Source organism: Rana temporaria, chromosome 4 (genome assembly GCF_905171775.1).
Source record: "Rana temporaria chromosome 4, aRanTem1.1, whole genome shotgun sequence".
Lineage (NCBI taxonomy): Eukaryota > Metazoa > Chordata > Amphibia > Anura > Ranidae > Rana > Rana temporaria.
In genome coordinates, this window is record NC_053492.1 from 134,517,646 (window position 1) to 134,543,025 (window position 25,380).

Here is a 25,380-nt window from a genome sequence, read left to right on the forward strand (position 1 = left end):
ATGCCTCCTGGGACTTGTAGTTTAGCAACAGCTGGAGGTCCGCTAATTGTAAATCCCTGGTGTACACAAACTGATAGCGGCTCAGCCGTGAGCTTCTGAAAATTGCTGCACATTCTCCCTATCCAACCTGATGGAGCTTGAGGGGTCCAGCAAAGAATGGAAGAAACTGACCAAAAATAAGTGCCAAGCTAGTAGCATCATACGCAAAAAGACTGAGGCTGTACTTGGTGCACCAAAGTACTGAGCAAAAACTGAATTATTTAATAAATTTGCAAAGACTTCAAAAAACTTTTCATGTGGTAATGGGGTTGTTTGTAGAATTGAGGAAAAGTACATTTTGAAATAAGGCTGTAACAAGTGTGGGGGAGAAAAAAAAAAAATAAAGTTCTGTGAATACTTTCTGGATGCACTGTACCTTCTAATGTCAAAGCTCAGCCTGGCGAGTATTACTCCTAAAACCTTAGTTTTGTTATGCCGAAATATGGCCTCAACCCATGTTACCAGTTAGAGAACTTTGTACATTCCTGCTTTCAAGCCCTCCATCTCAATTTTAGCAAACATGTGCTTAATACAAGAACCTATCTGGCCATACATAGCTCAGAGCTGGTAGCTTACAGTCATACCTGGACAATACACTTTCTTGGTAGCCCTTGCAACAGTAATAAAAACTAAACACTGACCATAACCAGTTTATTTCTTTGAAGTGCCTTATTACAGTTGGTTTGAAAAATGCATAACATTAGCCCTCTAGAGTACAGAACAAGCAGCATTTCAAGGTGGTTACAGTGTTTGCATTGGTTGTAATGTACAATATTGCCACATTTCTCCAGTGTAGTGAAAGTGCTTGTTCATAAACTGCAAATAGAGGGGAAAAAAGGGGACAACTTGACATCCTGCTGAGGGGGAAATCGAAGAGCCTACACAGCTACAAGTCCAAGAACTGGAAACATGAGCAGTGAGAGAAAGGGCATCACTAGTTCTAGCAACAAACCACATCTTTTGGAAATCAGAAAACCTGGAGGCAGTTACTTACAGGTTTGTTCACTGTTTGGTGACAGTTACGTCCCGAGTCTAAAAATTGGTAGCTGGCACAGAACTGGGTTTATAACAAAAGGATGCCCCTGTATTTCTCACTTACAATTGTGGATATATCCACCCGCTGAAGTTTAGTAAAGCTCCTAGCAGTTGAGTAAACATTGTGGTAGAAGACTGCTCCAAATTCAGAACAGGTTTTGAAAAGTCCTTTGAGGTTTTGTGCAGTACAGTAGAATTTTATTGTAGATAAGTGTCTAGCTTCTTCCTGATGTTTTCATACGAATCAGCTCCCATGTAGTCAACCTGGCCCTGTTCCCATCTCTCTCTGCGTTCCTCTGAGGATATAGGTGGTGGAGGAGGTGGAGTCGCTATTGACATCTGTGACACTGCTTCTGTAACTTCCTCCTAAAAGGAAACAACCACTCTTTACTACAGGCTACAGAGCTTTAACAGATAAGAGGAAATGAATGGATAGCCTCCATGCAAAAGAAGCAGGCAAAGCAGAACCGAACACAGAAGTAGCAAGACCGAGTAAACATAAATAAAAAAAACCCAAGTAAAATGAAAAAAACTGCAATGGAATCTGCAGATTGTACAGAGTAATTTGACAACACCAAGTTCATACCTCTCTACAGAAGCGACAAGAGAAAGCCAGTGAACAGACCAAGCCCGACAGCTGTGAATAGTTATAGAAAGTTAAAGAATGGAGGATTTGAGATCCTATATAGGAAGCCTCTGCTGCAAGAAAAGAGTGCCCATGCAATGCCCAACTCTTCATTTAGATAAACAATTCACATGCAAAAGAAGCACTTTTGTACATCTATATCCAATTAAGGGCCAATGCTTCATAATGTCCTGAACTTTTCACAAAGCCTTTAAAAGATTTATGGCCACCAAAATACATTGCTGATCCCTTCCTCTTGAAAAATACCAATTTGCTGGCAGTCATCCTAATCTGTTTAAATACAAAGACATTACTCCCACCTGTTCTGGGTCAAGTTCTTTAAGTCACCTTTCCATGTAGATACTTACCCCATGTTAGGTAATTGACAGTGGAACAGCCCGACAGGCAACTAGCACTTTCTAAATGAAGCTGGCAATAAAAGCCATTTATGACAGGTTACCATTAAGCAAGACTGAAATGAGTGAAACAGGTGTTGACATGCTGAAGATTTTTACACCAACGATTTAACATGTTTTAAGCCAGCAGGTGACCCAAAACAATCTACAAATAATGGAGAGATCTCATCCCCATGTTTGAGGTTGACTCCAGATGTACTAAAGGCATTGGGGCAGCCAGACATCCAGTCAGCAGCGAGGTCAGCTATATTTCCTAATTGTCCTCAATCTATTCCCCGATTAGAACACTCAAAATCAACCAGACACAATGACTTGGTACAAGGCAAAGGGACAGATGTAAAGCATAATAATGCCAAGTTTAGAGGTTCATTTAGGGCAGGGATATGCAATTAGCGAACCTCCATCTGTTGCAGAACTAAAAGTCCCATGAGGCATAGCAAGACTGACAGCCACAAGCATGACACCCAAAGGCAGAGGCATGATGGGAATTGTAGTTTTGCAACATCTGGAGGTCCGCTAATTGCATATCCCTGATTTAGGGCATAGGCCATGCTGATGGCGGGCTACCTGTAGACTGGACAGGTGAACAATGAAAAAGGTCTGCCCCACTGACCCCCCACCTACTTTAGGTACTGGACTGGTTGTCTCTTCGCCAGCCTTCTATGCCATCAGTTCTCTCTCCATGACCCGCCACCATCAGTGAACGAGAGCCAGTGTAGCCCAGAAGGTGGGAGGAGCTGGCCAAGTTAACTTTAACAGTGCAGGAAATTGCTTAGGACCTAGCAACCAATCACCAGCTTGTTAATATGAAGTCACTTGGCCAGCTCCCACCCAGAACTGCCTTCTCCCAATTTGCGCTGTGTGCAGAGGTAGGATGCTATGGAACACTATGGGAGGGACCCTGCCCATAGTGTCCTCTACCACCACTCCCCCCCCCCCCCCCCCCGCACTGAGTGCAATGCACCTCTGACCCCTGCACTCTTGTAATTCTTTGTGTGCCCTCACACTGTTGATGATCTACTTTTGGGGTCAACAATGTATCACCTGCAGCAAATCACCAAGGCAGCGAGTTTAACGGTGCAGAAAACCATGGAACCTGCCATTCTGGCATGAACTGGCCTTAACAGGACACTGCCCGATGATCTCAGACTTTAGTGTTCAAGTACCGTAGCTCTCCATCTTTAAATGTTGCCTACCCCTGGCCTAGCATTACATGTTTAGAACGCATTTACAGGCTTCACTCAAACCCACTGCCAGTGTGTCCAGGAGCAGCAGTGTTTTCTGCCAAATGCCCCCGTCTCCAAACACCTGTGTATTCATGGACACATTGGCTTTTCCTCCTGCATGTAGCTTAAGGCCCCACTGAGCAGTGTTAAAACATCTAGTGTACATGAGGCCTAAACCAGGAGATGTATTGCCAAAGCCCTTTGGCCATATTTCTCCTGGAGCGCACTAATTCTGCACTTTTGTGACCCAGATTCAGCCGACAGCAGGCTAAAGCCTGTTGGCTGACCTCACAAAGCCGGTCTAGGCTTTTATAGGATCTCAACAAGGTCTGAATCCTCCCAGATACCCAAGTACCACCTGACTCAGCCACACCCACTTCCTCCAAATCATGGGGCTCCAGTAAGTGCAGGAGGGGCAGAGCCAGTGGCTGACAGTCACCGATTGCTCAGTTATGTCATCAGTAAGCAGATCCAATGCGAATGCTCAGTTATAGAGCCAGTGTGGGACCGCTGTAGCATCATAGATGCTGCAGCCATTATGAATGGGTTCAAATTCCATACTTCCCTTTGAACCGGTTACCAACCCCAAGATCACACACAAAGGAAAGTAGTGAAAAAAGTTAGCATTCTGCATGCTAGCTGTAATCAGGGATTCCCAGAGCATGCTAGAGCCCAAATGATTTGCATTAGCACACTTTAAAGCCAGTTATTGTGCAACCATGCCGATTTGCCCTAACTGCTATGGGACCCACACAAACACGGATCAAGTCTTGTCCAGCATGCTTGTGTCGAACAAGCATGCAGTAAAGCCAGCAGGCAATTGGCATCCAATCAGCTGACTGTTCTGGCAGGGGCAGTCTGCTGCCCCTCTGCTTTGGGTAAACAATATCATGCCAAGGCTGGATCCTCTAGGATTTCCACTCAAGTACCTGCTCACAATTTTCAAAGCACTATTCTAGATGACTTGAATGGGCTGCCCTATGAGCATTTGTCACCCAAATGAAACTTTAGGGGACAAGCTTCATTTTTTTTTTTTTTAAAGGTGTATTGACGTGGGACAATTGTGGCAAAATGCATTACACATTGGTGTGCGGTTTAGAATGAATGGCACCCAAATGAAGGCCACACAATTTGGCATCATGGCAGCAATTCCAAAAAAAGCCAAATAGAGGACAGTAGCAGTGCCAAAGTGTAGCATGCTACACCTAGGTGCAACCTTCCTCCCCCCCTGTACTGGCAGATGGTCCATGTACATTTCAAGACAAGCCTGCTCTATGTAAAATGTGCATCAGCGGCCATCACCACAAGTATATACATGGAATTAACATTAGAGAACATGTGCTGGCCCAATCAATTTACAGATGTTTTTATAAACCTAAACTCACAGGAGACTTAGAGGCAGGGTAGCCCGATTTTCCCACGGCTTCAGCAAAATCAAAAGATCTGGATATAAAGGTCATTGTGATACCCTGCATTTTCTTCAGTACAGGTTTGGTTTTAAATTCCTAGGCTTGGGACAAGTTTAAACTTTAATATTGGGCAAGGCTTGGCCAGCACACTTATAAGTAGATCCCTCCCAAGGGGTTAAGAGGGTGAGCAAATGGAATGTACAGAATTTGTGCATGTAGGCCTTTATAGCGATTCCATTGTCCAAATGAACCATTCAGAATGCATTTTAATAACTGTTAGATTCTGGCAACTCCAGTTTTGCCCTCACAGAAGCTGTGCAGTCTAAAGCTGGCCATACATGGAGCAAAGTTCATCAAGGACCTCTTGACATGCTCTCAGTGTTGGGGAATTTAAGCCAGTTTTCCTTATTTTTTTTTAATCTGTGAAGTCATTTTGACAGCCACTGCAATAGCATTGAGAGCCCTTGCTGGAGAAAAGCAATATTCTAGTTTTGATCAAATTGAATTTAGCAGCTCAATTCCTGAGAAAGTGTTAACCTCCATCCAAAACTGGTAGCTGCCACAAGTAATACAATTGTGCTCAAAACTTACATACCCTGGAAGAATTTATGATTTCTTGCCCATGTCAGAGAATATGAATGAGGAACATTTCACTAATGGCTAGTATTTGGCTGAAGCCATTTATCAACTGTTTTACCCTTAACCACTTAACGCCCGCCGCACGACTATTTACATCCACAAAATGGCACAGACAGGCAGATGGAGAATATATATGTGTGTGTGTGTGTGTGTGTGTGTGTGTGTGTGTGTGTGTGTGTGTGTGTGTGTGTATATATATATATATATATATATATATATATATATATTTTACACACATACACACGTCCTTGCCTTTCCGCAGGTCCGATCAGGACCCCCCGCTGCGTGTGGCTTACCTCGGGGGAGCGATCGGGACGACGGCACAGCTATTCGTTTATAGCCGCTCCGTCGCGATCGCTCCCCGGAGCTGAAGAACGGGGAGAGCCGTATGTAAACAAGGCTTCCCCGTGCTTCACTGACGGCGCATCGATCGTGTCATCCCCTTTATAGGGGAGACAAACAACAACATCAGACCTACAGCCACACCCCCCTACTGTTGTAAACACACACTAGGTGAAGTCTAACACGTTCAGCGCCCCCTGTGGTTAACTCCCAAACTGCAACTGTCATTTTCACAACAAACAATGCAAGTTAAATGCATTTTTTTGCTGTGAAAAATGACAATGGTCCCAAAAATGTGTCAAAAGTGTCCGCCATAATGTCGCAGTCACGGGGGGGGAAAAAAAAATATCCCCTATTATGTAAACGCTATAAATTTTGCGCAAACCAATCGATAAACACTTATTGTGATTTTTTACCAAAAATAGGTAGAATACGCATCGGCCTAAACTGAGGAAAATTATATATGTTTTTGGGGGATATTACAGCAAAAAGTAAAATATTGCATTTTTCAAAATTGTTGCTCTATTTTTGTTTATAGCGCAAAAAATAAAAACCACATAGGTGATCAAATACCACCAAAAGAAAGCTCTATTTGTGGGGGGAAAAAAAGCCAATTTTGTTTGGGAGCCACGTCGCACAATTGTCTGTTAAAGCGACGCAGTGCCGAATCACAAAACCTGGCCTGGGCATTTAGCTGCCTAAAGGTCCGGGGCTTAAGTGGTTAAATCATAATAGAAACTATCCAAATGATCAAGTTTACATACCCTGGTGATTTTGTTTAAGTGCAAAATTAGGTTCTGTTGAAACCAAACCATGGTCAGGTAGACTAACTAAAAAATTTCAGCCACTACTGCCAGGAAAAAATTGTTCGGGAATCAAATAGAAAAAAAAAAACTTCAGGTGAAGTACATGACTCTGAAAACGTGGTGTGGCCGTTTCAAGATGCACAATAAGGAGGCACTTAATGGGCTGCCAGAAGAAAGACATTACTGTGCAAATGCCACAAAGTATCCCGCTTACAATATGGCAAAGTCATTTGGAGTGATGAGACCAAAAAGCAAGCTTTGGCCACAACAATAAATGCTACATATGGAGAGGAGTCAAGACCTATGATGAAAAAAGGTACACCATTTCTACTGTAAAACACAAAGGTGGATCGCTGAAGTTTCAGGGATAGGAGCTACAAAGACACAGGACATTTGGTCAAAATTGATGGAATGCAGTAGGTTATCAAAAAATACTGGAACATTTGCATTTAGCCAGAAAGCTGCGCATGGGACGTACTTGGACATGACAATGATCCAAAAACACAAAGGCCAAGTCAACCTGTCATTGGCTACAGCAGAAGTAAAATAAAAAGGTTTTGGAGTGGTCATCTCAGTCTGACCTCAATCATTGGGGAGATCTCAACATGAAGTTCATGCAAGACAGCACAAGCATTTACAGAACTGGAGGCTTTTTGCCAAGAGTATAGGGCAGCTTTACCATCCAAGATAAAGAGCCTCATCCACAAAAGACTTAAAGCTGTCAATGTTAAAGGGGGAAATATATGGTATTAAGTACTGGGGTAAACTTGATCAGGGCCATTTGGGTAGTTTGTTGTGATTATGATTTAAAAGGTAACTGTTGGATTAATAAAGGGCTTTAGCCAAACACCAAACATGAGTGAAAGAAAAGTTTGCGTTTCACATTCTCTGGAAAATGGGCAAGAAATCTAATTCTGCCAGGGTATGTAAACTTATGGGCACAACTTTTTACGAAGTCAGTTCTAGAAACAGAAAACATGCAACAGAATTGGGGTTAAATGGATACCGCTGTAAAATCAACTTATAACCATCTATAAAAACCTGTTACTTTCCAAATCCCTCACTAATCCCCAGTTTAAAGATAAAAACTACAATGCAACCCAATGGCAAACCTACCGCTTTCAAGCCAACCGACACATCTTTAACCACACCATGTTCTGTAAGGAGGGGCAAGATTCTTGATGTGTACATGTCCCACCAGAGCTGGAGAAATTCTGGATGAATAAGTGTTTGGTCATGCGCATCCCCTTTCACAGTCTTTGTTTTACTGTCATATGTATAGTTCCATGGCTTCACTTTACCCAGGAAATGCACCACCTTGGCATTTGCTCCAAATCTAAAAAAAAATAAAAAATTGTTAGTGTCAACAAGGGCAACACTCCCATTACAACTTTGTAAGCATGTGGTCAGACATCCCAAAACAAGCAGTTTGTGTGACAGCAGACATGTACAAATTATAACTACTTTAGTCATGTTCCCTGTGCGCTTTAAAGCAGCATGGACCCCTAGGGAATACCTACCCACCTAACAGCAACACAAGTGACAAGCCAAAACCTTGACTATTGAAATCTGGAAGGTAATTGACATCAATATATGCAATCAGTACCTACAGCAGTGCCAATTTTTTTTATAGACTGAGGATATGAATGCCAGGGAAGAGATGAGTGGTTCACTTTTTGGAAAGCCTGTTTAATCCTCACTATGTAGCTACAATACATATGGAGTAAATTCACCAAGTTAAATGGCAAATAAAAATGTAGTAAACCAGTTGTGAAAGTTCAAGTCTAAGAATTTAGCATTAAACAAATGTAGCATTTGATTGTTCAGCAACTACTGCATTCTCATGTGTTGGTGGTTAATGATTGATTAAAATAAAAAAAAAATAAAAAAAAGTGTAATTGCCTTATAACAGATTTTTGCAAAATAATGCAACCGTTACAGAAAACTGTAGCAAGGTGGCCAGGACCATACAGCAGTTTAACAGGACAGGCCTTGCTATGATCAACCAAAGTTGAGTGCACGTGCTCAGGTTGGATTTGGGAAATGGACATGAGTACCGACAGCATTACTGCAGAGGTGGGTGGGGGAGGGGGAGGGTCGTCTGCCTGTCAGTGCTCAGCCAATACACCACATCAAATTGGTCTGCATTGCTGTCATGCCAGAAGGAAGCCTGCAGTTTGCTGAAGACAAGCAGATTAAGGACATGGATTTCTGGAACAATGTCCTGTGGTCTGAGACCAAGATAAACTTATTTGGTTCAGATGGTGGCAACCAGGTGAGTACAAAGACAAGAGTGTCTTGCCTACAGTCAAGTATGGTGGTGGCAGCGTCATGGTCTGGGGGCTGCTACATTTCATTGATGGAAACATACTGAAACAGGAGCATGATCCCCTCCCTTCAGAGACTGGATTGCAGGGCAGTTTTCTAACATAGCGACCCAAAGACGACCACTGCCTTGCTAAAGAAGCTGAGGGTAAAGGTGATAGACTGGCCAAGCATGTCTCCAGGCCTAAACCCTATTGAGCATCCTCAAATGGAGGTGGAGGACCACAAGGTCTAACATCCATCAGCTGCATGAATGTAAGGGGACCCCAGTGTCAACCTGTGAAGCTCTGGTGAACACCATGCCCTAGAGCAGGGGGTCTCCAACCCGCGGCCCACTACCGGGCCGCAGCCTGTTTGCTGGTGGGCCGCAAAGCCTGCACTGAGGTGTGGCGAGCAGAGAGATCGCCGCACTTCCGCCCACACAGTTAGGGTGAAGCAGGCGAGCAGAGAGATGACATTTTCTCCCACTGCTTGCCCGCATCACCGCTGTTCAGCCCGGCGCCCCCACATCCGCGAGTGAAGCCAGGCAGCAGCGCTTGAACAGCGGCAACGCTCAGCTGTGACATCCAGGGCAGGGAGAGGCGAGCTGGGGGGGGGGGGATTTTGCATCGGGTGGCATGTGGCTGGCAATCTGCATCTGGTGGCAGATTCGGCATTATGGTGAGTTTAACTATTTAATTTTATATTACAATAAAAATAATGTGCTTCAATCATCCTGATTAACCATTGTGTTGTGATGATTGAAGTGCCAACACCAGCCATTTCCTGTCATATTGGCCACGAAAAACCGCATCATCGGGCCTTGGCACAATTTATCCACAATGCCAGTCCCCGGTGCCAAAAAGGTTGGGGACCACTTCCCTAGAGTATCAAGGCACTGCTTAACTTGGAAATTCAGATAGAGGTGTACTCCTTTTGTTGCCAGCAGTTTGGACGATGACCATTTTGAGAGTGCTGCAAATATTCACCGTTACAATCTGAACACTCACTAGTTTACATAGTGAGTAATATAGTGTTGTCATTTGGAGGAAGAAAAAAAATAAAAAAAATAAAAAACTCCCACATTTGTGTTCTTTGTGGGTGGAATTAGGCCCTTGGTGGGTGAAGTGTCCCTCTTTCTGGTACTGCCACCAAAGGGGTGGTGTTAAATATAGGTTTGGGAATTTGACTACACAATTTGTGACAATCTGTTTAATGCAAAATAGTTTTTGGAATTTTTTTGCATGTTGATAAGTTATGCAAATTAGTAAAGTTTTGTGAATTGACCTTATTAAACCACTTCTTGAAATGCACCATCTGAATTATCCTTGTAAATATTAATTTGTTTAAATCTGCCCAATTTACAAGGAACGGGAAACAAGTACAGTCGCAAGAACCTGCAAACATCTGAAATGCTGGCTGCACAATTCAGAAGGGTTAGCACAGATTGTACATTCATGCATGAAATCTTCCCTCCACCCAAACTTGGATCATATCCCAGTTAGTCCGTAGAAATAGCAGTTGCCAGCACCCCATTTCAAATTACAGTGCTTATTCATTACTAGCTACAGGCACATTCCACAAAAACAAGGTTTCTCAGATACAGAAGCTCTAAAATTGAATATATATATATATATATATATATATATATATATATATATATATATATATACACACACACACACACACACATACACACATACACAAAGCATGTCTATCCATCTAGAGATAAAGAGTCAATTCTTCTGAAAGCAAAGAGCACTAAATCTGGTTAAGGGAATTTTAAGATGCCAAGAATCCGAGTTGTAGTGGTATAGTTCAGATGGTGTCCATGTACTATAGTTGCGCTGCATGGCTTTTTGCCATGATAAACTTCAGAAAACTCCCCCAAAAGTGAATGAAACATCCTGCAGTAAGCTGACCAAATACAGGGGTGTAGGAAATTCAATAAAGCCTTTACAACACATTCTGTTGGTAGCCGCCTTAAAATTACCAGCAAATTCAAGCAAGGATCTGCACTAGTCAGATTGCTACCAACCTTGGTGGCAAAAATCAGGAAGTTCCAGTCACTGTGGCAGTAAAGATTCCAGTTTATAGATTAGGAAACCAAATGGTAATTAAGATCAGTTCCAAGTTGGTGTACAGAACATGGCCAGGGATAGAGTCCTGTATGGGAAGCCATCATTCATGACCGCTTCCCAGCAGTCATGAGATTCCTTGGGCAAAGAGGCAAGTGTAAATAGGAGGGTGGCTGGAGCCTGACAGGGAACCAAGACTAGTTTATCAGGTTCTCTTAACTAATCACACAAGGTAGTCAACTGATTTGAAAGCTGCCCTTGGCCAAGGAGTCTTGTAGTGGGTGACCGATGGGAACTAGTTTCCCACCAGGCTCTACTCACTTTCTACACACCTGAGCTGTGGGTGTTGATGCATGTATCCAAGACAGCTACAAGAATTGGCTGCAAGTACCATCACTTTGTGTGATGGCCAATGGAATTCTAATGGGTGCGACGTACTTTATGAATTCCCCACAGTATCTGTAGTGATGTCAGTTCTGCCCAGATAAGGTCTCAGAGGGCCATTTACCCTTTTTTAGAAACTGAACTATCCGAGTGTACATTTTTAGCTTTGAAAGAAAAGACAGTTGCTTTAACCGACATGTTATCAAATATTTATCACTGATATTGGTAAAAAAAAATGACAGCCAATCAAAAATACAAAAAGCTCAGTGATGGATGCACGCACTGCTATATAGTAGCAAACCTAAAGCAAATTATATATATATATATATATATATATATATATATATATATATATATATATATATATATATATATAGCGCTTCAGGTTTGCTACTATATAGCAGTGCATGCCTTTTCACTGATTTTTGTATGGATGTCAATTGTTTTACCAATATCAGCGATAAATATTTTGATGTTCACATATCAGTTATAGCAACTGTCTTTCATCCATCGCGCAGCACCATTTAATTTTTTTTGGGGTTTGCTACACCTTCAGTGTTGCAGCAGTATTCACTTTCTCTCTCCCCCCCTCTTTAGTAGCATGGTAATATCCTATCCACACTTAGCTCTACCATCAATTATATAGTGCAAGGGGATGAATTGATACAAAAAGGATTGTTTTGGTTTTTCTAGCCATTTTAATGACAACCTAGAGATTGCTTTCTAACAATTGTTTAATACTGCATTGTACAAAGCCCATTACATAAATGTTAATATGTTACACCACCATCTTTTGACCCAGTATATTTGTTGTATGCTTTGATTCTTTGGGGTGACACGCACCTACCTGACCAGAGCCATTTGACCATTTTGGATGCACATAGAATCTAGTATCAGCATTTTACAAGTTTATTTAAGCTTCAGGCGTCTTGGTCAACAGAAGGCACATACATACAAACACTTTTCCTGGGAGCACTGGTTTTAAAAACATTGTGTGCATGAGGCCTTAAGGTCATCCTTTAGAAGTGGGGGCATAATTTCTGACAAACATCATTGGAACATATATGCAACACAATGCAGTAATGAGGATCAGAATGGCTGACCACCTGGAAGTTATTCTTATAAACATGACTTTGCCGGACCCAAAGATATTTAACATACCATGGCCAGCTTTATACTCTTCCCTCTCTCTACCCCCCCCCCCCCACCACCACCACGGCCAGCTTTATACTCTTCCCACTTTTCCCTCTCTCCCCCCCCCCCCCCAATTCATAGCTACTGTACCGTTATATTAAATGCATGCATAGTATTTTTAACTCGCCTGGGAAAGCCTGAACTAAAGGGGACTTTATTAGAAGCCAGTTCAGTTGTGCTTATGTTAGCAGTTGATGTAAGCTCTAGTAACCCGATGTTGCAGCGAGTGGGAAAGGAATTCTCATGTGACTGGCTTCTCATGGCTGATACAATTACATTACAAAAGTCTGAAAGGCACAGTTCGTGGGGTGACTGGCAGTCCATGAAAACTGGCCCAAAGTACACCAATAACTTACCTTCATCATTTGATAGCGTCAACCAATCTTTAAAAATTAACACATTCCTTTGATTGAATAAAGGCAAGGCAGTCACAAAATCAGTTAAAGGGTCACCAACTCAATATACATTTTACTTGAAATAAAAATTTTAAACTCAGAAAGTACCTTTTATTGCTAAACCCCTTTCAAATCTCCAAGTGCCATTTTACTGCTGCAATTAACTTCTGTTAGAGGGCGACTTAGTCCCCCAGAGGCACGCCTACCCCTACAATAGGAAGGTTCTGTTACATCTAAAGGCCACCCTGTTACACCCAGGCAGATTATCTGGGCTTGACCATCTGGCCATGGGTCTATATTGCCATGTTTAAAGCCACTGATAAGGGGGTACATACAGCTTTTATACTTGGTTCAATCATATAGGATGCCCTGGCTCAGCAGGGGGTGGTTTGTGGATGTCCTCCATGCCACCAGTTTTAGCAACCCTCCCCCTGCAGATCCATCATGAGTTTGTTCCCACCTGAATTGAGTGAACTACATAATGCAGAATAAACTCACACGAAAAGTCCAAATAACGAAACCTATTGCAGCCACCACACTGAAAGGACTGGTAAGCTGGAATACATTACTTTTGTTCCTGGGTTTATATACATTCACTCATGGAAGGTAATTGATCACTTACGCTTTAAATGCTGGCAGATAGGAATATATAGAGACACTGCTTAAGTTGTATAGAAAAGGTAGATGCTTGCTTATATCTTTTGTTGCCCATGTGTTGAAAAAGGTGTTCAATAAACCCTGGTCCCCACCTAAAACCAAAAAATAAATAATCAGTTTTGCATAAACATGGGGTAGGCTTCTAGGCAAATTGCCAGGCGAGCGGATGCCTGCAAACAATTGCTTCCGTGATGGATCTGAAGTGACAGGTGCTCTTTATATGCAAGCACGTATTCTTGCTGGTGGTTAGAATCTTTAATATTTGCAAACAAAATTAAGATTTCCCATTTAGAATAATCTTTCAGGTTAGTAAAACAGCAATATCAGAACCGAGTGTCAGTTTGTAATGTACATACATATGCAAAAAAGTTTAGGAATTTTCCTGAACTTTGGAATCAGGTTTACTGTAAAATTGCATGAATGTTCTCAACTTGGATTGAATACGTTTACCAAAAGTGTAAATACTGCAGACTATACTTCATATGCTACATGCTGAAATGAACTTTAGATTTACTCTAAAAGCATATATAAATAAGCTCGATTTAAAATCATTTATCCACCCTGCTACAAAATAATGTACTGCATTATGCAAGTTGAAAATATGATTACACAATTTATATTTTACACACAATCACTAAAAGTTGTATTAAACCAGACCTTTATATTGCAGCCTTTTAATTTTTAGATGCAATGGCCACATTTTATTTTGGACTCCACTTGCATCTGGTGATCTGTCCAGCAAGTTTACAAGATTACCAGCAGAACATATCAGTTTACATGGAGACAAACCATTTAACACTTGCAGGAGTGCTTAAAATTACAGCTTTTATGCATCAATATAAAGCAGGGTCTCAAACTGGCAGACCTCTAGCTGTTGCAAAACTACAAGTGCCATTATGCCTCTCCCTGTGGGAGTCATGCTTTTAACTCAGCCTTGCAATGCCTCATGGGACTTGTAGTTTTGCAACAGTTGGAGAGCTGCCAGTTTTAAGACCCCTGATATAAAGCATTTATTCCAAAAAGGAAAACAGTTTGAGGGAACAGATGGCTTCACTTTAAACCACTTGCTTACTGGGCACAGGCAAGATTTCAGCACCGTCACACTTTGAATGACAATTGCAGTCGTGCGACGTGGCTGCCAAACAAAATTATGTCCTTTTCCCACAAATAGAGCTTTTTGGTGGTATTTGATGACCTGTGCGGTTTTTATTTTTTTGCGCTATAAATATAGCGTCAATTTTGAAAAAAATCACATTTCAGTTTAGCCCGATACATATTTTTTTTTCTTCAAAAATAGATGGGTATAGTGATTGGTTTGCCCAAACGCTATAACGCCTACAAAATAGGGGATAGAATTACTACTTTTTTTAAGTAATGGCGGCGATCTGCGATTTTGGCACGACTGCAATATTACGGCGGACACATCGGCCGCTTGATACATTTTTGGGACCACTCACATTTATACAGCGAACAGTGCTATAAAAATGCACTGCTTACTGTATAAATGTGACTGGCAGGGGGTTAACACTAGGGGGCATCAAGGGGTTAAATATGTACCCTGGGAGTGATTCTTACTGTGGGGGGGGGGTGACCGATGGTTGTGCCCATGTACGAGGGACACACCATTGGTCTCCTCTCCCCAACAGGACATGGAGCTCCACATCCCTGGCTTTGACTGCCGATCACGGGTGCCTGGCGGACATCGCGGCCGCCAGGCACATCGGCACCTGTGACGCGGCGGGAACGCACCGCACCCCCAGTGGTGCGCAGCTGGAGGCTGTATATAGACGGCCTCCCAGCAGATCATAGCCACCTTCAGGATAGGAACTGGTTAATGTAGTTAAATCTGCTAATAAATTTACCACCATCCCCCAACCCCCAGACTGAATTCTGCGATGCCTCTTGCTCATTTGAGTGGTACACTTGCAACACAAGAGTGTTAAGGACAAATTTCTTAAAGGATATACAGTTTAATACATCTAAAAACTATATAAAATCTTAGTGTAAAAAAGTTACACAAGCAGGGCTCCAATTGCTGCACAAGCTTTACAGATTTTGACCACAAGTCTGCAGACGCTAGTCACTGTTTGGCCAAGTCTCCTCAGTATTTTAGAAAAGTCTGTTCTCAAAAAACCTGAATGCTGCTATTGCTGACTTCTGAAAATGCTAGTTACCTGCAACATCAGTCCAACTTTAGTTCTTTTCATGTCCAAACATACTTCCAGTAAACATGCCTGCTTTAGGTCAATGGCTCTAGTCAAGGTCTGTTACTGCCAGTCAACAAGCATTTTCATGAGAAATTCTGCAATGGCAGCCTGCAGGATCATCTACGCAGTTCCTCTGAATTCTCTCCAAGGGAAAAAAGGAACACACGAAAGGAAGTTGCAAAGCACAACAGCAGGCACCTAGGTGTCTGCAGAAGCCGTCACCTCTGCACAGCCAAATGCTAGCAAGCTTATATAATCTATAAAAAAAAAAAAAAAAAAAAAAAGGGGGGGGGGGGGGGAGAATATGTCCAGCAGGGAGCTTAAGGCTGTGCTTTTGCGCATTCTCCCATTCCTGAAGGTGGCGATATAATCCAATGTCAGATAACAATCCAGTGTTTTTCAATAAAGAAAAAAAAAAAAAAAAAGTTTGAGTACAACATGGAAAACCCCTGGCAGCCAAGAGAATGAAAGTGTGCTTACATATGTAATTTTACAAATCTGAATGCTTATAGGTAGTCCAGAACAAAAGGTTCTCATCTTACTGGCAGAAAGATTAGTAGACAATTATATACCGTGTTTCCCCGAAAATAAGACCTACCCCGAAAATAAGACCTAGCACTATTTTCCAGGAGGACTGCAATATAAGCCCTACCCAGAAAATAAGCCCTAGTTCGAGGTGATTGTGTGATTTTGTTTGAGGAAACACAGTATAATCCTGTAGCGGTGTCAGGTGCCCTTTAATGCAGAGGGGCGCTCAGCTGATCTCCCCGCTGGTCTCTTCTCCCGCCTGTGGGAACTTGGGCCCCCCCTCCCTTCACAGACCTTCGACGGGTAATTGAAAGCACTGTACGGTGTGGAGCCTCTGGAATCAACGTGTGCGGTATGCAGCACGGATACTCCAGGCTCTTCTCCTGCCTGTCTTGGTCCCCCTCCCTTCACAGAGCTTCGGCGTGTCACTGAATCTACAATCAACACGTGTGTGGTATGCAGCATGGATACTCTGGTCTCCACAAGGTATTTACATTTCCCCCCCCCCCCTCACATGCTGGTGTGCCCTCTTCCCTGTTTTGAGCATTGCAGAGGGAGGGGGGCTGGGGTGTTTAGCACTGTTGGATTGCAGAAGCACACACATTGTGTGCTACTGCTGTAAAAGAAAGAATTTGGGCATTTTAAGTTTGTTCAAACTGTGGATTCCTGACAGACAGGGAGAGAGTGAATATATTAAGACCTACCCCAAAAATAAGCCCTACTGGGTCTTTGTTGCCAAAATTAATATAAGACCCAGGCTTATTTTTGGGGAAACACGGTAAATGTGCAAGAGGCCTTATTCAGAATGTATAAACAAAATTGCAGTTCAATAGTGATCTCCAACTCACCATCAAAGCTGCCCTTTTCGCTTGCCAACTGTATCAACTGGTTGTAAGTCTCAATAGATGGCTGATACACAAACACTCCAGAGTTAAAGCAGTCAGGCCAGCCTGGATCTGGTGCAGCAGACAGCTCTTCACGTTCAAACAAGTCATCAACATTTGTCATAACCTGAAAGGAAGGTCACATTTAGAAGTAAAACTAAAAGCTCTGACAGTCTAAGCTCTGACAGTCTAAAAAGTACCATATTTAGTCAATGTGATGCACAGAATTCTAGAACATTGGGTTATGTTGCTACCTGTAGGAGAAGGGACACAAAGCTATACAAGTAGAGCAAGACCTTGGATTGTGAGCATAGTTTGTTCCAGGAAAATGCTTGTAATCCAAAGCACTCATATCAAAAAGGGAGTTTTACCACAAAAAGAAACTTAGATGATTTGTTTCACAACCATTTATTCATAAGTCCTTCAGTTTATAGTTCATATAAAAAGATAGCGATGCAATAGATTGTGCAACCATAACATTTCCCTCCACAAATTGAAGCCTCCACAAGGGATTAGAAGCAAAATCTTGCAGGAGCCAAATTCAGAGTATAAAAGAGGCTTTAAGTGTAGCAATATGGTTACATTTAATGAAGGTACAACATTCATCAACTCAATACCAGGCACTTACACCCCCCCTTCCTGCCCAAGCCAATTTTTAGCACTGTTGCACTTTGAATGACAATTGTGTGGTCATGCTACACTGTACCAAAGTTTTTTTATCATTTTGTTCCCACAAAGTTTTGGTGGCATTTGATCACTGCTTTGGGCTCATTGGCATGAGGAACCCTCTGTACAAAGGTCTTCAGAGTAAGCGGCAATTTGTCTCTGGAATAAAGCAAAAAGCAGACACCCCAAAGACAAATAGGGCCGACGATGTTTAAGAACCGAGTTGAAATTAATTGGCGATGGCTGCAATAAACCAAGTGTATGTATACTCAATACTCAGAAGTTTGTTTTAATCTTTGAAAATAAAATTACCAGCAACACTGAGTACACATTTGGTTTATTGCAGTCACCCATTCATTTCAGCTCTGTTCCTGAGCACTGTCAGCCCCATTTGTCTACAGCATTTCTGCATCCAATGCCATTAGGCTTATTGTATTTGTGATCAGAGCCTGGAACTCCCCCTCCCCAAAGTAGAGACCCGACTCCTGATCGTAGGTACTCAAGACCTAGTATTGCATTGACATGGAAGGATAGATCAGTCCCATGGAATACTTCTTAGAGTTTCCTGTCCTGGCATCAAGTGAAATAAAACTTCTGGGAATGATCATGGAATTTCTAGCCATTACAAAGCTCAGGTACTGAGGGACAGTGTTAACAGTCAGATCATTAAAGCCAACAGAAGGGTGGCAAATTGTTCCCTGAAAGGGAATGCAGATGTTCTAGGGGGGCCAAGGAGAGTCGGAGTACCACATCCTTCTGGTCTAGTTTGACAAACATCTGATCTTTTTCACCTTGATCCTGTGGGATCAAAAAAAAAAAAAAAAAAAGAGCTTTAGGAGCGAAGGCATAGATCAGAATGAACTAAACCCATAGTTTGTGGTTCAACCTGGATGCACGGTCAATATTCTGCTCCCCCACAACACAAAAAAAAACCTTAGGGTTGAGACGATTTGAGTACGGATTGAAAACTCCACCTGACAATTCACAACTGGAATGTGCATGGTGGACAGGGCCTGACTATTGACCGACTTTCACCCAAGCCACAAACTGATCTACTCGTTTAAATCTGCAAAACTAGTGGCTCCTCCCTAATGGAGGATGCAAGTCACCTCCATGGCATTGCTAAAACCAACAGCCCCATAAACAAGTGGTCCAACACTTAAAGCATAGCTGAACACACTGCACTTCAGAACATTGGATGACAAGGTTTCCTCCAAAAGCTCTTCATCACTGAGAAGGTATCCAGGGCAGAGATCTCCCCTTACCGCAACAAAAATCTGGGTGCCAGCCTTGGTACGCAAAAAAAAAAAAAAAAGTGGCAGCACCAGCTTAGAATAGTCTTGAGATTTAAGATCCAATTCAGGGTCTGGACAATTGGTGGACACGAGTCTGGAACAACTTTTCTTGGAGGCCATCAAGAATGCTGCAACACTATAACAGAGGCTAGGACCTTGGTAAAGACCTTAGGTGCATTAGGGACAAGCTGAAAGGCCAAACTGAAGGTCTTGCAACATCAAAATGCAGATGTATTGGTGCACTGGGAAGACTGAAAACATCTGACAAGGTATAGGTTCCCCTTGGCCACCATAACCAACTTCAAATAAGACCTTTCCAGCACGGTAGCAATGACCAAGACAACTGCCCTAGAGTGGAATGACAGTCCAATAGAAGCTGGCAAGTTTGGCAACATGAGTGCAAAATTCTACTCTGCAGCCCCTGGATACCATATTTGGGACCCAGGCATTTGAAACCTTCTGGGACCAGGTGGCTTGAAGTATAGTTTACCCTCACTGGAAAGACCAATTTAGATGGGAGCCAGCTGGACTTTGAGCCAAAGAATTATTTTCTACCTTAGAGGCCTTTGACGAGGACATGTCTTTCTAGGAAGACAGCCAAGGGTATTCTTTCCCCAGTGATTTATTTGATGGAAGTCTTTGGTGCATATGCAAGAGGTGCTACTCGTACTGCAGACGACCGTTCAGCCAAATATTTGAACACCATTAGTATTGGAGAAGGGCCATGGGAAAGCTCCAGTTCAAGATCTTCAGGATCCTGAAAAATTGCACTCGACAAGATGGCCAAGGTCTGAAAGACACTGTAGCAAGGGCAGGTTGCATAGCCAAGACCACAAGGAAGCTTTTGAAAATAGTCTCAAACTTTGTGTACATTGATCCTTAAATCCACAGGCACGTCTTAGGGAAAATAGCCAAGTCCACCCCAGGGATTGACTCCTTGCAAATGGTGACCTTCATCACAGTTAATGCAGGCAGGTCATGGTATGGGCACACAGCATCAATAAGGACTGAAAGGACTGAAATATATGCTAGTAATAAGGCCAAGCTCCCACCTACCCAAACTAGATTGTTACATCATAAATATCCTACCTTGACAGGGTCACCTTGAAGAAGTTAATGGGGACCGAATCAGGCAAGGGACTGATCACAATATTAGTGCCATTGCCCTTAGGAGAAACATTGGTAGATTCTCAGAATTGAGAAGACATCCTTCCTCTGGACAAAGCTGAGGCTTGCTGGGAGTAGGAAGGGTTATAGCAGGCTCACTTTACAGCTTAATTGTGCACCCCAGGACCCTGGCGGGAAAAAAAAAAAAAAAAAAAAAAAAAAAAACCTGCCACAGTTCCTGAGCAAGCTAGATGTCCACTTGTATCTCGCATGCTCCCCCTCCTGGGCACCAGGGCTCAGTGGAAGGGTTTCAGCAGAGGCAGTGCTGTCATTCAGTGGGCAGGTGGATGTCACTGGCCATGTTGTGTAGGACCAAGGGTTTTTCCTGATAGGTACCCACCTTGGAAATGTCACATGTTCCAGGAGACTGCAGAACCAGCATGCCTCACATGCAGAGTAAGGCAAGTTGTAACAGCAGGAAGTCACAGCCAGCTTCCCACAGTCAGGATGGTGGTGCCTGGACAAGACAGATCTAGATCTGTGGGCTGACAAGTGTGTTTTTTTAATTAAAAAAAAGTCAACAGCTATGATCTATAAAAATTTCATTTTTCTTTAAAGCTTATTAGAAAATTCAGGGCTTGAACTCCTGCTAAGCCTTAGGAGACAATTTTGGAAAGTTAGGCAAGAGCAAGCTTGGTCTTCCCTTACTACGGTTATACATTACCAAAATGTTTGCCAAGTTGTAGCTTGGGGCAGCACCGTTTAGTGAGGATATATGTGGAAAGAGGGGTTAGGTGCAATTGCCCCAAAGTTTGTTAAACATGGATATGTACTTTGAGACAGTATGATTCAGCAAATTACATTTGTGAACTCAAGCCTACCAAACCAATAGTCTGGTTGGTCCATTCTATAAGCTATACTAAACCAAGCTTACCATTGTATCTGCATCCATAAACACACATTTTGTGTATTGTGTCAGCGTCCAGCAGTGAAGCTTTGTTAATGTGATGCCAAGTTCTGGTCGTTCCATTAAAGCTAGGTGTGCAGAGTCCCCACTGTCTAAGACATCCACCACTTGAACAACATCGTAAACTTTGTCGAGCACTTTTCTGTTGAAGACAAGACACATTTTAGCTTCAAAAACTACTGCATGTAACAAGTTCATGACAGAATAATGCTTACCTCATGGACTCTGAGACCTGAGGAGTTATAAGCACACACAGTCTTCTTGTAGTGTTGTTCCGCCGGAGAGAAGATCCCAGTACCAGCGCTCCTTTCACATAGGTATCATTTGTTGCCAACGTGACAAAGGCTTGATCTAGAAAGAAAAGCCTACATAAGCAACTTGTCCAACAACCAACATTCTGCATTCTAAACACTTTATGTAGTCATGCTACTCCAAAGTATCAGTATTTTACACAGTCAATATCTTCAAATCAGGAATTTATGAGGACAGACCCACAACTGTAATAAGTTCCATATTATCAAATTATAAAAAAGTGGCCCGTTACTGAAGGATTAGGCCAGGGGTGCCCAACCCTTTGAAGAGCAAGGGCCAGTCGCGGGCCACCCTGAGCGGAGGGATGGCAGCCCACTCGGCTCTATAGAGCCCACCAAACTTGCAGGTGATAGAAGTCTATGGCTCAGTGCAGGTAACCCACAGGTTCACTTCTCTGCACTTGTGAATCAGTTTGAAAGTAAACACTGCCGAGAGAGATAGAGAGATAGACACACATTTTAGTAATAAGGTACATTTAATAACAGCATTTGATTCCATCCCAGAGCAGGAGGTAGCGGGCCACAGAGGGCTCTGTGGGTCACATGTGGGCACCCCTGGATTAGGCCCTCCATCAAGGTCTTAGTGCTGTCAACACCCCCTTTAAGAAATGAGGTAACCCCCAAAAGGAAGCAGACAAAACAAAAGTTTTAGCCTGCTGCTTCCACACAGGATGTCACTGCAAGTGATCAGTAAAACCAAAAGTAGAAAGTATTTAAATAGACAGCAATAAAATACCCTACAATGTTTAGCCCCTTTCCCACCTTATCAGAAACTGTTAGTATTTATGTTGTCAAAGGAAGAAAAAATGATCAGCAGAAGAGCCTCTTTGCAGCATTGAAATATGGTGCAGTGGCTTTGCAATATAAGCTATGCAAGGCCAAGACTGTGGGTGAGGCATCAGCATTCAGGTCCTTCCGTGGTGCTGAAAAACAGTTGCCTCTGACCTGTAATAGGAATTCAATCAAAAGATGTAGCCCATGTTCTTTAATCCTGTCATCCAGGCACATGGAACTGAAAACAGCTTAGAGCCCTGAACCGAAGAGTGATATTCAAGGTTTTATGGCCCATATTTCTACCAATGCTTTTGAAGCTGGCATTTCACCAAACTTGGTTTCCAATACACCAATCTCATAAGTTACACTTTCCAAAAATAACCACAGCTCCAAAGTCCAAACCTTCTAGAACAAGATGTTTTCATAGGCAAACATGCCAACCCACAATCCAGTTTATACTACTAGAAACAATCATGCAATGAAGCGCAGCCTGAGAACAGTGGATAGGTTCCAAGAAACGTGCAGATGAACCAACCTTTACCCTGTCAAGTTCTAAATAGAGTGGAGGAGCAGAGCTGCTGATTGACAGTCATTAGCTCTATGCTTGGAGAGCTGAGCCATTGGTGATGTTCGATCGCTCAGTGTAGAAGCGCCAGGAGACAGATGCATCGAACCAAGAACATTTTAACACCTTGTCGAATCTATACCAAGAATTAAGGTGGTACAACCTGGTACTAGCAACATGCATCTAATAAAGTAGCTGGCGAGTGTATAATGGCTCTTGCAAGCCTTGTTCAGACCCCATTCTACAGTTTGGCAAAACTAGCTGCCGTAAAGGCCACTGGGGTGTGCCAGAATAGGCATTTCTAAGAGAAAGCCACATTGCAGTCTGTATGACAGCTGTAGTTATCCTGCATAAGTCATAAAATTAAAGGATGTCATTACAACATGTTTAAACTAATCCTCTGCGATGACCCACTAAAATACCATTCTGTAAATAGTTCATCCAGTAGAACTACAAAGCCTCCCTAGATATCACCCTGACCTACATCTGCATTCTAACAGAGGTTTCAAACATTCCTAAAGGAGATAACATTCAATCAATGCAGTTCTTATCCACAAGATAGTCTCTTGCTGAAGCCAATACTAAATAAGGCACTGTCCACAGACTATAAATATAAAAAAAAAAAAAACTTCCCCTCCCTATTCACTTTACATCAATTTTTCCTGCCCAGCCCAATGGCAGATTACAGGCTACATTCTGCTACAATTCACCAATACCAGCGATTTGTTACAGCATTGGGCTGTGCTACACTACAAAAAGCCTCCAACTGTCCCACTTATGGTCATCTCTAAATGAAAGAAACTAACATTTTTCACCATAACAGGTATAGAGGGGAATCTGCCCAAGTCTCTTCAGCAATTCTCCAAGGACAGAGAAGGTTATTCCATACAGTTATGAAAATGGCCATTGCTACTAGAAGTAGGGACCAGATAATGGGATGGATTCCACCAGTGACTGTTGCAGGCATTGCCATACTCAAACCCCTGCAATCCTACACCTGATTTTAGTTCTCTTTAGTTAAAAAACAAAAACAAAAACACTGCTATACAAGTTGGAAATGGGCGAAGGGTCTGAATACTTCATAAATGCACAGCATGTTGGTGAGAATGCAGTTTGTTGTAAACAAACCCTAAAACTTCTCTTGGCAAGATGTCCCATGCTCCAATATTCTTAGAAACATCCAGAATTTCGCAGCATACTACAGCCATCAAGACACATTACACCATTAGGAAAGATTCAGCCATGTTACTCTGAACACGAGAGTATGGTCCTCGAAAGAACTCACTAATGTGGAAACATTGCTGACCGCTAAGAGTGAACTGGCGATGACATAAGAAAGTCTAAACTAAAAATAGGCAAGCTGCAAACAACGTCAATATTAGTCCAAGTAACAGCTGGTAAAACAGGAACCCCCAGCCATGCCCAGAAGTACCCTTTAGGTCTGGCCATTTATGCAAACTATACAGTGATCCGAAGGGCACTTTGTAAAGTGTCATTCCCTTGCCACCTGGCAGGCCTTCATATCACATGCTTTTGATTCCCCAAAGGGAACAGCACTTTACTGGAGGCTACCTCGGCCTTTTCACCACATACTCAATCAATTTGCATCCATAAGAAATAAATGTCAGCCAACATATACATTGATTTGGGAGTAAAAGCAAAAAAAAAAAACAAAAAACAAACACACACACACACCCTAAACTTGTCCACACTGAATGAGTGCTATTTTGGGCTACTCCCCTGTGGGGTTAGAAAGACTCCAGCAAATAAAAATCAATTATGCACAAAGATAATGGATTCTCTAGGCAAGAGCAGTGGCAGCCTATTAGGGGAGCATGGGCAACCCCCCCTATCCAGGCATCCACCCCCCTGATCTGCATAAAGGGCACTGATTCCAATGGACATTTTCTGCATATTATAGCTTGGTTTCAAGGATAGGCATGAAAGTGTTAAATTCCTGCTGAGAAGACACATGATAGCAGTGCCTGTACCACCTGACCAAGCAATCCCCTGTATGAATCACATTCAAGGACACTTTCAGTGTCTTGTAGCCAAGCAAGCATCTAAAACATGAGCCTAGATTACACTCAGGTTATCACCGTGTCAACAGTCCTTCAATGAGGCCTGGTACAAGTCTACCACAACTGAATGACATCCCATCCTGATAGGAATGCTACTCAGATCTTTCCAAGTAGGACACCACTATTCATAGATGCCAAAGACATAGTACTATAAAATTCACAGGGACAGTAGTACATGTGTGGATAAGACACCAAACTTTCAGAACTGCTCGGGTGACATGCAGATCACACATGGCACAATACAATTAGTGCAAAGGATAGTTAAAGCATACAATTGGATCAGTAAATAATGATTCTTATTGATTGCTACCGGCTATTATGTGGCTTGTTAATAGGCCTATGCAAGAACCATTATTTTTATCAATGGCTCATTCATGTCAAGTTTTGATATATTACACATGCAGTCATGCAAGACAACTATACGCTTCTAGAATTTTAGTTGATTC

At 42.5% G+C, this 25,380-nt stretch overlaps 1 protein-coding gene across 2 annotated transcripts in view; it reads right to left on the minus strand.

The window, feature by feature from the left end:
• Window positions 1-676: 676 nt before the first annotated feature.
• The window catches only part of GYG1 (glycogenin 1), a 30,313-nt gene continuing 5,609 nt past the window's right edge, over window positions 677-25,380 (minus strand). The window contains exons 2-8 of one of the 2 annotated variants that reach the window (XM_040349088.1): window positions 21,419-21,554; window positions 21,171-21,345; window positions 17,133-17,295; window positions 13,515-13,641; window positions 7,654-7,873; window positions 1,661-1,711; window positions 677-1,440 (exon numbers count right to left, since the gene is read on the minus strand). In XM_040349088.1, coding sequence (XP_040205022.1) covers window positions 1,273-1,440; window positions 1,661-1,711; window positions 7,654-7,873; window positions 13,515-13,641; window positions 17,133-17,295; window positions 21,171-21,345; window positions 21,419-21,554 — 1,040 coding nt within the window. In that variant the 3' untranslated portion in view covers window positions 677-1,272. The remainder of the gene's footprint in view (window positions 1,441-1,660; window positions 1,712-7,653; window positions 7,874-13,514; window positions 13,642-17,132; window positions 17,296-21,170; window positions 21,346-21,418; window positions 21,555-25,380) is intronic. The other variant, XM_040349089.1, reaches the window with a different exon arrangement.